The following is a 14,701-nucleotide window of genomic DNA, read 5'->3' on the forward strand; positions in this document are numbered from 1 at the left end:
TGTTTGGCAACTGCGCACTCTTCATCATGCCCACTGACTCCCTGTCAGCACACTAAACAGTCTGTTTTCCTTTGGGGGGGGGGGGTCTGATAAGAGGCAGACTTTGGTGAACTGCCCTACAGACACATCCACACGACTGTTAGTAAGCACTTCCAAAACTGAAGTCAGTCTTTGGAGGTTTCAGTAACCACAGCAATGGCCAGGCGTATCTGAAAGAGTTCTGAAATGCTCCTGAAATGTCATTCAGAACTTCAGGCACAATAGGATTTCCTTTTCGTGTGCATTGCGAACACGGGCACAATTAAGGAGCGGAAGGTTACCTCAGCGAAACTGCATTATCATCTGACTAATAGCATTATCTAAGGAGAACGTCGTTAGATTAAAGCAGTAAATTCAACATTGACAGCCCGCAATCTTCCTGAAAGAAAATGAAGACTGAAAGAGTAAAGAGGAAAGTTCTCTCTTTAAGACAGACAGTAATGACTTCGCGATTGCAGAAAAGGTATCCGTGGCAACAGAGAGACTGGCTTTGAAGCATCTACTCATTTCCGCTAATTTCCACCCTCATTAAAAAAGGCCGCTTTAAGGGGGGAAGAAAAAAAGAAAAAAGGTGAAAAATTTCAATCTGCCAGACGCACATCATTCCTCACAATGGAGCTGGAGTATTACGAAACGCCTTCAACTTCACGCAGCCTCAGTACTTCAAGCTATCTGAAGCTCTCTGACCCTCTGCCCCCCCGTTTTATGAGTCTACTTTGACTTGAGAATCTCTTCAGAATGCTAGAAGATGACCTGCGTGGGGAGCTTCTTGTTTTTTTTTTTTTGAAGGGAATTCTATAGTCACAGACGGTGCGAAAAGGGGGGAGGGACGGAAGGATTATAGCCAGACCGATGCCATTCTATGAAAAAAATCATGGTCTCTAAAGTGCTCTAATTTACTTTTTTTTTTCTCACTTGAATCTCACCGCCGGAATGTTTCCGTGCTAATGGAATATGGAGCTGATTAGATGGTTTGACTATAATAACATCTGTGGTGGCAGAAAAGCACTTAGCGGACCAGGAAAAAAATTTGGTGCGCTGCTCTGTCTGTCAGCTGCCATTTCCAGCGGACCTGTGAGAACAGGGGTATTCGACCGGTACTGAGGAGATTTCGGGTTTTTTTCCCCACTCCAGCTAGTACACCACTGCGACAGTCTCCATCAATCCCACCACAATCTCTCTCAGGGCACGGAAGCATTTCAGACACTGCCGCTACACTCCTACGTACCCTAAGCCGTTCCGTTCAGTGCAGGCATCAATGAAACACTGGCGCCATCTGCTGGTGTCGAGTGGAATAATTTACCCTACGCAATTAGACGCATTAATCCGGGGAAATGTAATTTTATGTGACCGGCACTGCACAGATGAATAGGAAATATCAACAATAGGTGAAAATGTGAAATCATTTTCACACAACTTCAAGAAGTAACAGTAGAACGGTTGAGTATTTGTTCACTTGATGGGCTCCATTTTCCATGCCGTGTTGCGAGCCGTCGCACTGGCAAAATGGTAATTTTGTCGTGGATTTTGGCGAGCCTGAGCAGTTCGGTAATTCCCTGACTCGCTGTGCGCCAAAGTGGGAAATTCCCACAGGGGGAGGAGGGTCGCTGCATCAGAGAAGCGGGCTGCAATTTTGGTGCAGCTCATTGCTGTTTTCCAGTCCTTCTGGTTTGCCCCCTCGCCACCCGCCCGCTCAGACTGGGTCTGTGGCGTGAATTGCAGCCCATCTTATAATAAAATTCATTATTAATTTCAGGGCCATAATTTCAGGGCTTTTCCCACGCAATGCGCACATGGTTTTCATGGATTATGTGCTGTCCAATTTGATGTACATCCTAGAAACAGGAAAAATGCACGCGCGTCCTAGAACAGACTGCACTTGTGTGCGTGTCAAACATTCAACGTTCAAGTGGAGACTGCACAGAATGGATTAAAGACAAGACACGATTTTAAGGTAAGTTAAAACCTTAAGATTTATTCATAGAATTTTAAAGGTGTGGATGTCAAGATTTGCACATTTTCGTTTTTTTGAACTATAGTAAACTTGCATCGAGGAGTAAAATCACTACCGTTATTAGGAACGTACATTCTTGGCTTAATTTCAAACTCTGCACACAGAAACTGAGGACTAATCCGTCTATAACAATAATCTGCATTAGGAATTAAAACATTGCATCATGTAGGAAACTGGCCTACAATGTATGGCGCAAAATGGTTCTCCCCCCCCCCCCCCCATTTACTTTGAAAACACACATTTTTAGCCATTTGCTCAAAGACAATGCTATGTTATCATTATTGATTTACAGCTCTTGAATCTAGGCTACTGCATCAAGCCAAGAAAGATTTTTTTTTTTTTTTTTTTTAATGCACTTCACAAAGATTATGTAAACTTCATAGTCCTACAACTGTCCAAATCTGAAATTGAGGCACAGCCTTTGGCATTCGGCTCAAGGTCTCGGGAGGTACAAATTGCACGACCTCGAGCCAAGCCAAGTGATCGTTTGGTAGAGTCTGGATTGCCCGAAAAACAAACGGGCCCTGCAAGCCGTCCTGGCAGCCATAGCGACTGCAGGCTCAAAGCACACTGCTGGAATGCTGCCGACCAATCACTAACGGAATCTCACATCATGTGACAATAGTCTTTTTTATATATAGAGATATATATATATAAAATTCTGTTATACTTACAAGCAGCTCCAAACCTGAGTATTTATAGTATAGCTTTTTTGAAACATACAAAAATGTATGTACATTTTTCTCCACTTTTCTGTAAACAGTTGTCAGTCTCCTGTTTTCTCCCTTTGTGATTGAAACATGCAAATAATACACACAGTATAAAGTTATATATACTTAAAAAAAAAGTGAACAAAAAAAAAAACTCAAACTACGCAACTAAAAATGCATTTTCGCGGCTGCAGTTAGACCCGTGCGCTCGACAGCGCGCGGCACTGCAGCGGACTGGAAGCGGCCGCTGTCCTGCGGGAAGTTCACAGACTTCACAAAACACTGTTTAAATTATTGTTTTTTCCATTTTAAAAGAAGAAACAAAACAAAAACCAAAAAAAAAGAAGAAACTAAATTGCACCTTTCATGCCTTTACAGTATTTATAATACTACTCTTTGTGTGGAGTTTAACACATGTACACTTTTCCCCCTCCCCTACCCCAGAGAGGAAGAACGAAGCAGCAATTATGGATCGACGGGGAAAAAACGAGCGGCCATTTTGTTTTTTTGTTGGTTCGGTGGTTTCGCTTTTTTTTTTATGACCTACGGTTATCTCTCCCCCCCCGCCCCCCCGTCTGTTTTTTGTGTTGCTAGGCACCCGTTGTTGCCGGGCCTGCGAGCGCATTCCCGTGGGCGCTCAGGAGCGAATCGAGCGCGTCAAACGCGTCTCTGTAGTCCGCCTGCTCGCCGCTGGTCCTCTCAGGGGCGTGGCTCTCCACCGGCCTCCTGCCGAGAGGTCCGCCCCCCACCTGCTGTGTGACAGGGGGAGGGGGGGAGAGGGGGGGGGGGGTTAAGATCAGAGCCGCCAGAGGACACACACTGCTGTGCAGAGGAACGACGAGAGGCACTGTACCTGCGCTTCGGGCGCTTCTGCTCGATTTGGAGTGGTGGTGGTGATGGTGGTGGTGGTTGTGACTGGCGTCGGGGTGCGTCCTCTTCCGGGAGGAGGAGGAGGAGGAGGAGGAAGAGGAGCCGCCGCCGCCGCCGCCCGGCCCCGCACCCTCGCCGATACAACCTACCGGGCTCCTGAGGGCCACGGCCGCGGGGGCCAGGGGCCCCTCGGGGCCCCCCCTCCCGTTCCCGCTGTGCTGGTGCGGGTGGGCGTGGCCGTGTTTTTGGTGCCGGTGGGCAGAGTGCTCCCTGTGCCTCTCCTTGCCCGCCACCAGGGGGCTGGAATGTCTGCTCTTGGCCCCGCCCTCGTCCGAGGAGCTGTGGCGCTCGGACGCGGACACCTTCACCTTCATCTTCAGCTCCTCCCTGCCGGCCCCGCCCCCGTCGCCTGATTGGACGGGGATGCGCAGCTTGAGGGCGCTGGCCCTGTCCCACCGCTCGCCCCCCTGCAGGGGCACCTTCACCTTGTGGGGCGAGGCGGTGGGGGTGGAGCTGCACCCGGGCGCCTGCTGAAGGTGGGGGTGGGCGTGGGGCTTCCTGTGGTGGTGGGGGGCGGGGTCAGCGAGGGCCGGGGGCGGGTACGGGTCCCTGGGCTCCGCCTCCAGGCCCGGGTCCTGCCGGCGTCTCTGCGCCGCCAGCTCGCTCGCCTGCTTCTCCCGGTACTTGTCCAGCGACAGTTTCTGGGCGGGGTGCGGGACGGGCGGGGGGTGCTTGTGGTGGTCCTGCTTGGCGGGGGGGAGGTCGGCGCACTTGTCCGCGCGGTGGGGGTGGGGGAGGGCGTGGGCGCCGGGGGCCTCCAGGGGCCAGTCGCTGGGGGCCGTGAAGGTGTAAGGGATGCCCTGCATGGTGCCCAGGCTGTCCAGCGACAGGGCCACGGGGAAGGACGAGGAGTCCCCCTTGGGGAACTCCGCGCCGGCCAAGACGCCGGGAAGGCCGTCCACCGTGGAATAGCCCTCCATGAGGGAGGGGCCGGGGTACAGGCTGTCCGGCCCCTGCCCGTCCCCTTTGGGCTTCTTGGCCGCCTGCGTGGCCTGAAACAGAGAGACGGAGTTACAAAATGGCCGTCGTGAGACGCTGGGCTTTCAGACACAACCTAGCACACACTTCCCTGATGCTCAGCACAGAAACATACGCGCATCTTCACTCAACAGCTAAAATGGTAAATGGACTGCATTTATATAGCGCTTTTATCCAAAGCGCTTTACAATTGATGCCTCTCATTCGCCAGAGCAGTTAGCAGTTGGGGGTTTGGTGTCTTGCTCAAGGACACTTCGACATGCCCAGGGCGGGGTCGGCAACCCTCCGACTGCCAGACAATCGGTCTTACCTCCTGAGCTATGTCGCCCCGGTCGAAAAGCCGGTCGAAAACCATCTTGCATATAAAACATAGAGCCATGTTGGTGAATATTAAAATTTTTTTAAAAAGTTTTATCAAAAATATGAACAATCCTCATTAACTTTAGAGCAGAAAGATGAGCTTGTTCACGCTTGAAACACAGATCAATGATTTTACTCTCCCCCCCCTTTTGAGGGCCAAACACCTTTGAAGCGGAAGTCCACTCCTTACCCTCCAGTTCCGTATTCTTTTCAACCTGCTGGGCGTCTTCTCCAGAATCTGCAGGAACTCATGGGTCAGTTCTGAACGCAAGGGGAAGAGAGGGAAGGCCATTCAGACCAATGCTGCTCGATTTCAAACGCATGTGCAAACCATGCAAGAACACAGCAGGGAAATCTACATCTGTTTAGTGGTTCTAGATTTGTGGAGTCCCTCGGGCTCAAGTTCCCCCTAGTGGAAGAAAGAGGGAACTACACAGCAATCAAAGTATATGAACACAAACTCTAGGGACCGTTGGGGTGATCTGAAATGCTATAAACACAGCATGGAACTTACTAACACAGGAATGCCTCAACAGCTTCACAGGGAAATAATTTAAGTTAATATAGCGAAAGGAAATCTACAGCAAATTTAGCCAATGAGCTTCTGCATTTACAGGGCCACACATACTACCATAATCATATTCATCAGCTAAACAATTCTCTTCAGCATAACCCAACCCTATTTGTGCCAAATACAATTCTGCCTTATACTTCACTCCCGGGTACAACAATCACAGTAAATTAAATGCTACAATAAAATAATGAATTACAACATCTGAAATATATACAAGGAATCCTTTAGCCTGGAATGCTAGTTGTTAATCCAATCTGAAGTCAGTTGTTCAAGGGTACAATGGACAATGGCAGTGTTGTATCCGGGAATCGAACCGGTGGCCTTTTTTAGGTTACTAGACCAGTTTTCTTACCCGTTACACTACACTGCCGCCCTGTTCTGGAGAGGAGGGTTCGCTAAACGAACGCAGCGCACTGCGGTGGTGGAAACGGCCCCGGGCCAGGGAGCGGGGGCAGGGTGGGGGGCAGAGCAGGAACCCGGGGGGGGGGGGTGGGGCAACTCACCGTCCAGCAGCGTGAGCGTGACGGACGGGTCCACGTACTCCCACCAGTGCTTTGCGTCCGTGGAGACGGGGATCTCCCAGTTGGACCACTTGCAGGCCAGGTGAATGCACACGCAGGCGATGACCGTGGGCTTGTGCTGCAGGCAGAAGGTGGTCAGGTGCAGGCTGTGGTTGGGTTGGGGGGGGTTTGGATGAGAGGAGAGAGGAGAGGGACCACCATTAACCCTCGAGGGCCCAAGGAGAGAACACTTCCAAAATTTAACAGTGTGCTCCTGTTCTACCACATTAAAAATGCTCAAGTGCTAAACTACTTGTTTTAGGTAGCAATGCTGCAAGGAGAACAATGATTAACTTGCAAACATACACATTTCATACACATTACAATAATAACAGGGACCATGTGGTTACCATCCAGGTACTGCACTACAAAGGGGAAAGGTTTTCTACCGCTTAAAACATTTTAATACATATTTATACCAATATTATATAGTGATAAGGTGGAGTATACAGGTCGGACTCATTTTGGAACATGCTGAGTCAACAGACACAGTCAACAGAGGCTAAACATCTATTAATAAATCCGAAGCTCTCTGCCACCATTTCACTATATCCAGGGAGGAACTCTATGAAGGGTTCCCAAAATGGGGAGTCCTCACCAAAGTGTATTTTAATGTAATAAATAGTAGTTTCTAATTTTATATTTACAAATTTCATCCTTTCAGATAACTGAAATTGTTTTCTAAACAAATCTTTCATGATACTGGGATCGCTAGGGGTCAATGTAACGATTATGCAAAATTTAAGGTTTTTCTAAGCTGAAAGGCCGATCGGGACACTGGATGGTAACCTCGGGCCACACAGTGAAGCACAATGTCTGGACACTGCACCAGAAAGCACCTCAGTATCACCATTTATCCTTATCCCTCTCAGAAACGGGAGCACGTCTCCGTACGCAAGGGTTTAGCAACTCAAACTCTACCCATAATGCCCTGATCATGTGGTTCACGGTAAACCTGCACCCTGAGCCATACAGAGAACAAGATCCCCCCCGTGGGGTTCATGGAGCTTTTTTTACGTTCTGCCACTTCAGTGCTGGACTGGCTTTTTTTGGGGGGGGGGGGGGGGTTATAGGCCAGGGTCTGCTGGGAAGCACTCGGTGAAAAATGTTCTGTGAAATGTGACATGCAAGTAAACTTGAGTTTCTCAAACGGGCTTACACAGAAGCCCAGACCACTGCACCTTGCAGGTGGTATGATTTTATTCTGAAGAGCATGAGTACATACTACAGTCAGGTCGAAATTCAATTCAAGCAGAGTTCTGGAAACAAATGGCTAGTAAATATTTTCTTTGTAAGATATAAAGTCATTTTAGGTAGAACACCTTGATTTTTTTTAAGTGGCCTTCTGTCTTTTAATGAACAATTACAATTTACACTCTTCTCAGTGGTCTCTGTAAAGTACAAGGGAAAACTGCATTTTCTTCATTTGCACCATGGCCTTGAGATAAAGTTGTTTTACATTTGGCATGCTTATTCCGTTAATTACCCTTTGCGTGCACTGGCAAGACTTTAAATAAGTCTGAATTTTGAGATGCATGTACTGTGCCCGACCATTCTGCTATGGTTCATGTCATTTGGGCCTTTTAACACTGGTCAACAAGGTGACACAAGGTGTACAAGTCATACATACGATTTCTACTACTGAGGACTGACTTTGTCTGTTTTGTTCAGATATACGACTTATACTCTTTTCAAACTATAGAAATTTAAAAAGTGGTCTCCACCGATTTTAAATTGGCTGAACTCCGTATTGAACTTCAGTATTCCAATTTGGCAAAACAATGGAAAATTGCCATGGAAACTGCTAGGAGAATTGGCATCAACATTCTTGGCTAATCCCGAAGCTGGTAAAATACATTTGACATTTATGATCCACCCTATCAGAATGTGTGATTGTAGCATTAACTTACCAACAGCTTGCCACAAACTCTCTACTGTAACCAACAATTAGGTAACTTCTAAGTACTTCAGCCAGCAAATTAACTCAAAAAAACAAGAAATGGCACTGGTACCAGCCAATAGTTTGTTATAGCAATAGGCCGATTAGCAGTTCACTGATATTTTATATGATTTGTTTATTTTCTGCTTAACATGGGTGGCAAAAATATCCTAGTATAAAAGTAAACAGTCAAAATGTGCCTCTAGTTGTCATGAATTATGTTCTACGAGTCAGGATCAAAATCAGTCTTGTTTGTGCACCTGTGTGTTTGTGCACCTGTGCGTCAGGCGACAATGAAGGATTTTCAGCACCATGTCCAGACATTGTGCTTTCCTGCTGAGATCTGCCACAACATCTACAAGACTCTTCAGAACATAGTCACAGACGCGGACAAAAAACAATAAACAAACCCTTTAAGGATCAGACATGTACTTTTATTAGTGCGCCAAACAAATGTAAATCTTGTGAGGTTACTGAAAGTCTATCGTTTACATGAAAAGTACCAAAGAGAGATTAGAGTCAAATGTTTTTCAGAGAACCGACTCGACCCTGACAACAATGCTTGCAACCGTAAGCATATTCACTGGAATTCAATTCAACGACACGAAGAGTATCTAAAGCTTCACTCAGTTAAGAGGAGAAACTGACTCCTCCAAACAATTTGGACTGAATTTGCAAGAATGCTTTTGAGACAAATCTCTTCAAATGAAATATAGGTGCCAGGTCCTTAATGGGTTTTAATATCAATTAAAAATACTGCTTAAGCACCGATATCACATTCTTGCATACCTAAAATATATTAATATTACAGAAAACGTGAATTACAAAAACAACGGATTTTAAATGTAACATTTTTATCATAACAGAAAAATTTAAAGCAGTTTTAAAAAAAAGCTATATTTCAAGTAATTAAAAAAAAAAAACGACAACAACAACAAAAAAATCTTTGTACTTACCAAGAGGCCTTCTAAGTTTACATCTCTGTAGCTACTCTTTAGATGCCACTCGGGCTACCGTTTGCATCTTTAGACATACGCACTCGTTACCGAGCGAACGGTCAGCGGAAAAGCACCACTACACTTCACAATGCGCACTCAACCCCTCGCTGCCAACGCAGACCCTCGTACAGTACACCGCGCTGCAGCCGGGCCCGAGCGCGCCCACCAGGGGGCGCCGCAGCGGACACACCGGCGCAGGGAGGGCGCTGGGCACGGGAAGGGGACCCTGCAGTAAAGGAAGCTATAGTGTGCTATCAGTGCAACAAAGAGGGTCAGGATAACAACCTGTTGGTAGCCATGAAATAGGAAGTCTGTGCCAAATCCTTGCTCGCTGCAAGAGAAGAGAGAACGGGAAGCGTTACTTCACCACTGAGCAGGCCGACCATTTTTATTATTTTAATATATCAGCTAATATAACACCCTTACCCATTGCAACCGTATACATTACAAGGCAAACTTTACGCTTAAGAGCCATTTCTAATGCTGGAGTACCTGTATACTAGGGCCGTCAAAACAAGATCAGTAACTTGCATACGTACATGGACGCTTAGTAACACTTTTCTTATTTCGTGCCACTGCATGATGATGCAATTGTGACATTTTCATGGGAAATTTTGCAAGAAATATTCAAATCACTGTTGTTTCTTGAAATGTAATATTCAAATTTAATTTTTTTTTTGGTCTAATTGACAGCCCTAACCTAATATATGGAGGCACCCTCAAGCAATTAACTTGAGTACTTAAAGGTTACAAAGGCTGTGCCCCACCTGAGATTTGCACTGGCAACCTCTGCCTCGCAAGTCTAATCATTACACTGGCCTGCTGAGACACTGTCACGTGTGACATCACAGTTAGCAGACCTCGCTGCTCTCTTCCCAGCGCAACAGGGGCAAAACGGACAGCACAACAGGGAGGAGGGGAAGGCTGTACCTCGCACTAGCTGGGAACATTTCACAACATCAGTATGCGGATGCTCAATTGTTATTTCAAACCCTGAAATAAAATACACATCGCACCGTTAGGCCGCCGTTATTTCAGGACAAACATGCAAACATTTGTGAAGAGAATTTGCCCACTTTAACGTGACAGTAGATCGTACACATCTGAATACTAACACTGTGGCATGTCTGGCCATTTAGTACTGTATATAACCAACTACTTCTGCACAGGAATTCGAATACATGTCATTTTGTTATGGCTCACTTGGTGAACATCGGACTTTGTTTGTTTGTAAGAAAGATTCCTTATAAGTGATTTGAGGGCACATTACAACCACTAACATTCCAGAAAATAAAAAAAAACTCCAATTGTGAGAATGAGCACTCTTAGAATTCAAACTCACTGAAACTCCAGACAGACACAGCCACCAGTTAAGCAAAATCCACAGATAAAATCATGAAGAGGTGACCGGCTGTGTTGGGAGATTTGTAACCATCCAACAACATTTATGGATGCATTTTTTTCTTAGGCAAGTAGAACGTAACACTCGATAAAGCTCAAGATATGGGGTGGAGAAAACAAACAAACAAACAAAAAGCACAGCTCTGAGAAATGAAATGGGCAGTGGGGTGGGGCACACTGACAGGAGGTCTGTATATAGCACAGCTGCAACCTCATACATTATTGACGTACAGTTTGCTGTCGCTCAAGCAGCTCTGTCTCAACTGCAAGCCTTTACTCACCTAATGTCTGCAGCACTATGGTTTCAAGTATCACCAGCTCTTGGGCTTGCTGGAGGTATGCCTGAGGTTCAACAGACAATCAATACATTACGTTTGTATTGCGCCTCCACACTTTCCAGCCCTAATCCATACAGCACCCCCGTTTCAAGCTGCTGTGAGGGTGCTGGCGGGGAGCGTCTCTGCGTTTCGTCCACAATAATACTAACGGCACAGAAAACAGGCGTCTCGTTCCCAAGGCAACAAGGGAAAAAAAATACTGTTCCCAGAAAGCCTGGAACATCGTAGTAATATTTACAACCCATTGACCCATTATGGTAATGCTGCCAAAAAAACGCTTTGTTTTAACCAAGGACGCATTGTTGGACGTTATGAATATGCAGGGCTCAATAAGAGCACGTGGGCACACTCCCTTGCCTCAGTCCAGGGACTAGTCGGAGGACGAGCGGGGCAGAATTAAGTTCAGGTTCGAGTACAATGCAGAAACACCTCCATGGCAAGATACCACGTAGGACACCATCGTTCTCATAACGAGCGTATAAGACCGTATAAGGGGAGGGGAAAAAGTACAATACCAGCAGTACCCAGACTTACATTACTCTTTGTATCTAGCGGGGTTTCTTGAGGGTTTAGGCAGGCGTGTGCCACTTTAATTACGTGTTCAAGTTTCCGAGGCTGCTCCTCGACCTTCGCAGCCAAGAACAAGGTGGTCGGAGAAATGATCTGCGAAACAAAAGAAAAAACATTCGATATTTCTCAAAGGCTGTCATGACAGAACGACGTGAGGCGTCGTCAATTTTCTAACTTCTCCCCACAAGAGCTTGAAAAAAAAAATTTTGTACTTACATTTCTGTGGAATTTGGTGAAAGAATGATACATATAAAATCTATGCATGTAAACAATTGCAGTGTTAATTGTAAGTTGGGAGCTGAAGACAAGGATTAAGGAAAATTGCCAGGCTTCATTTGATTGTTTGTCCATTTCTTGCCATCAGTGTATAAACATAAGTGACAGAAATATCGCTTTGTGAAATCAGCTTTCATGGCTCGCTGTGTTGCTGAATGCTTACCAAGATACTTTGCACGGAGGAATACAATTCGCTTTGAGACAGGAAACCAAATTAATCGCATCTGAAACCGCGTAGCTTGCCAGGTGCAAGAGTATTCGGCCTTTTGCTCTCACGGTCTGTGTTTGACAGTGGGGGACATTTATCATCTGAATTTGATACCCGGGACAAATATGTTGTTATTGTTTATAGGTTTTCTTAACAAATCCTCATATTTCAGTGATTTTATCCTCATTAATGTTTCATTAGCAATCTAGGCAACTAACTTCACTCGCAAGATAATTTTCATCGGATTAGCTACCTAATCAGATCTTCACCAATTATTGGGGGATGTAGTAATGACCTGTTTCAGTTAAACAAAAGCCAGATCAATTTTATCAACTGAATAAAACATATAGTCTAGACACGATAGTATTTATTAAAGTTAATGATATTTCACTTAGCCACCATACCAATAAAAAGTGTTCGAGGCTGGAAAGACTGTTAGTTAGAATTAGCCTAGATAACGTTAGTTAGCTACCGTCTTGAACCCACTGACACAGAACTACAGGTTTCACTTCTGCTAGCTAAATAAAACGAAGACTATGCTTACTGACATACCTTAACACAAATGGCATAAAACAGTAACTAGCTAGTGTAGTGGTACTTGTGTGCTCACCAGCAACATAGTAGCTATAAGATAAGTCACACAGTCCGGCATTTGTGGCAGCATCCTTTATAATTATAACTAGCCAATAGCAACGTTAGCTTGGTAGTTAGCAAGCTACCAGATTTACACTGCTATATAACCAACCTGTATGGAGTTAATGTTTTAGGAAATAAACTATTCAGTTCAGTTATGCAGTTAACAGGAGACGCATACGTAAAGGCTATTTGTTGCGCCATCAACAATCGTTAGCAAGTAATTTAAAGCGAGGGGCCTTCCAAAGCGCTACGGCATAACTAGCCATCACTACCACAAGCGGCTCTTCCGTTCAGAAATCCTGTTGGTTTCACTTTCAGAAAGGATACACGTTGAGTCTCTGGCCCATATCTTGAATGAGGTTAGCCGCCTGCTGTCTATATGACAGCTCCCTGTCCGGCTCGACTCCACAGCGGCGGGACGGCGTGGTTTCAAGCTGATCCCGGGTGAAAAACCATTTTGAAGAGGATCCCCGGCACGCCGCCATTGCGCTCCAGCACTAGCACAGGGCGCCGAGAACGGACACACGCAAGCACGCCAAAGACAGCGCCGGAAACTACTACGTCACATACACAGAACCGAGAGTAAACAAAAGGCTCATGGGAAGTGTAGTATCCACATAGCCTACTTAAAGAGAATTGAAGAAGTTACCTTTTTCTTTATTGAAACACACTATCTTACGATTATTCATGTTGGATATGAGAACCAAACAATTTACAGGTGCATATTAGGTGAAATACCCTTTTCTTTTTCTAACCATACCGGCAGTTAAAAAAAATTTTTTTTTGTCGTTATCATGGCTACCATGATATTGTGGAAAACAAGAAAGTAAAACACTCAGATTCCTGCTTGCTGTGTTTATTAAACCAACGTTTTGGGGGAAAAAATCCTTTAATAAACTCAGCAATCTGAGAGTTCGACTTTCTTATTTTCTATTATTTATGTTCCGTCAGTCTGCACCTCTTTAATTTTTGGGTGAGTGCCATTTTTGTGTACATTACACCATTCCGATTGTGAAATAACTGCATTGCAATATCATTGTGACCTATGCTCTAATTGCAATTCTTTTCGTGCTGTCATGTTTCAGAACAGTGTAATCAAATTTTGTCACATTGTTAACAACAACGGTACACTATTAGTACTTGGCCCCGGGACCCAAGCTATTGAGAGAGTGGTTTCAGCATCTAGTTTTGATTCTTGCCTTTTGGATTGCTCTTGGAGTCTGTTATTGGCGATTGAGGCCATATGTCCTGAACATAATGCAGGGGTGGGCACATATTGGGCATTTTGTAATGTAACAGCATTTCTGCAGCAACATATTTCTAGTGCTGCATTTTCAGATGTCCACCTGGCAGCAGCAGAGAGCTTTTTTTATTTCAAGGTTTCTTTTTTTTTAACCACTTGGAATGATTATAACTAAAGGAAAAATAGCAGAAGAAATACAATATAGTCTTTGTGTACTACGATGTTTTGCAGTGGTTAATACACATTTTTTGGATGACACTCGATGTCTCAGGTTGTCAAATCAGTCAAAACAATTCTCAGAATGATATTTTGATGCTGCAAAACATATCCTGCATATATCATGTACAAAACCAAACATTGCCTTCAAAAACAATTTGTCAGTTATTTTGAAACTTGATTTTTAATCTACTCCTGAATGAGTGTGGCGTGGTGAAAACTGACATTGTCCCAAATTGTCTCTTTGGGTGTGTACAGAACTGATTTGGCAATAAGAGTTTATCATTCGCAGTCAAACGCGTACCAGGTGAAAACGGGTGACACCATGAAAACTGTGTTTGAACTTAAGCTGTGTATGTAGAATTTTGCAGACAAGTGAACTGGAATTTGAATGTTATGTGTACACTTCTGAAATATGCAGTTCTGTTGAAATGCTCTTTTCGCACTGTAAGCACATAAAAAGCAGCATTCAAAGAATTCTTAATTATCATTGTAAATCCCTCAGAAAACCTCCTCTACCCCCCCTCCCCTGCTGACCCAGGTAAAATGTTTTGTATCGCATATCTGATCTGGAATTAAAAAAATCAATGAAGGCCTTCAACGTGATATTCATAAAATTACCCGCAGGGTTATACTGTATGTCGTATATTCCTATAAATATACGACATAAACTGAGTTCTGTTTGAAATAACTCTTCGTGGCGCTCATTTG

General features: G+C 44.9%; 1 protein-coding gene across 3 annotated transcripts; it reads right to left on the minus strand.

Annotated features, from left to right (window-relative positions):
- Nucleotides 1-1,986: 1,986 nt before the first annotated feature.
- Nucleotides 1,987-13,075, minus strand: LOC135240654 (cyclin-T2-like). 3 transcript variants are annotated; one of them, XM_064310442.1, is made up of 10 exons: nucleotides 12,859-13,075; nucleotides 11,628-11,709; nucleotides 11,376-11,504; nucleotides 10,785-10,845; nucleotides 10,033-10,095; nucleotides 9,388-9,433; nucleotides 6,109-6,272; nucleotides 5,222-5,292; nucleotides 3,617-4,685; nucleotides 1,987-3,512 (listed from the first exon to the last, which is right to left on the minus strand). In XM_064310442.1, the coding sequence occupies exons 1-10, from the start codon at nucleotides 13,014-13,016 to the stop codon at nucleotides 3,463-3,465; spliced, it is 1,893 nt and encodes a 630-aa protein (XP_064166512.1). In that variant the 5' UTR covers nucleotides 13,017-13,075; the 3' UTR covers nucleotides 1,987-3,462. The 3 variants fall into 3 exon arrangements, 2 of the variants coding, with proteins under 2 accessions (XP_064166512.1, XP_064166511.1); XM_064310441.1 differs by having other exon boundaries at nucleotides 1,987-3,515; XR_010325740.1 differs by lacking the exons at nucleotides 1,987-3,512; nucleotides 3,617-4,685; nucleotides 5,222-5,292 and having other exon boundaries at nucleotides 6,136-6,272; nucleotides 9,061-9,433; nucleotides 12,859-13,071.
- Between the last annotated feature and the right edge of the window lie 1,626 nt (nucleotides 13,076-14,701).

This window comes from Anguilla rostrata, chromosome 15, assembly GCF_018555375.3.
Source record: "Anguilla rostrata isolate EN2019 chromosome 15, ASM1855537v3, whole genome shotgun sequence".
In the NCBI taxonomy this organism is placed as follows: Eukaryota; Metazoa; Chordata; class Actinopteri; order Anguilliformes; family Anguillidae; genus Anguilla; species Anguilla rostrata.

Excerpts from the sequence above, each read along its gene's own strand:
- LOC135240654 (XM_064310441.1), bottom strand. The coding sequence starts at position 13,016 with ATGGCGGCGTGCCGGGGATCCTCTTCAAAATGGTTTTTCACCCGGGAT. Across the intron at positions 10,096-10,784 it reads CATAGTGCTGCAGACATTAG|GGTTTGAAATAACAATTGAG; the intron begins GTGAGTAAAGGC and ends ATTTTATTTCAG. Across the intron at positions 5,293-6,108 it reads CACGCTCACGCTGCTGGACG|AACTGACCCATGAGTTCCTG; the intron begins GTGAGTTGCCCC and ends CCTTGCGTTCAG.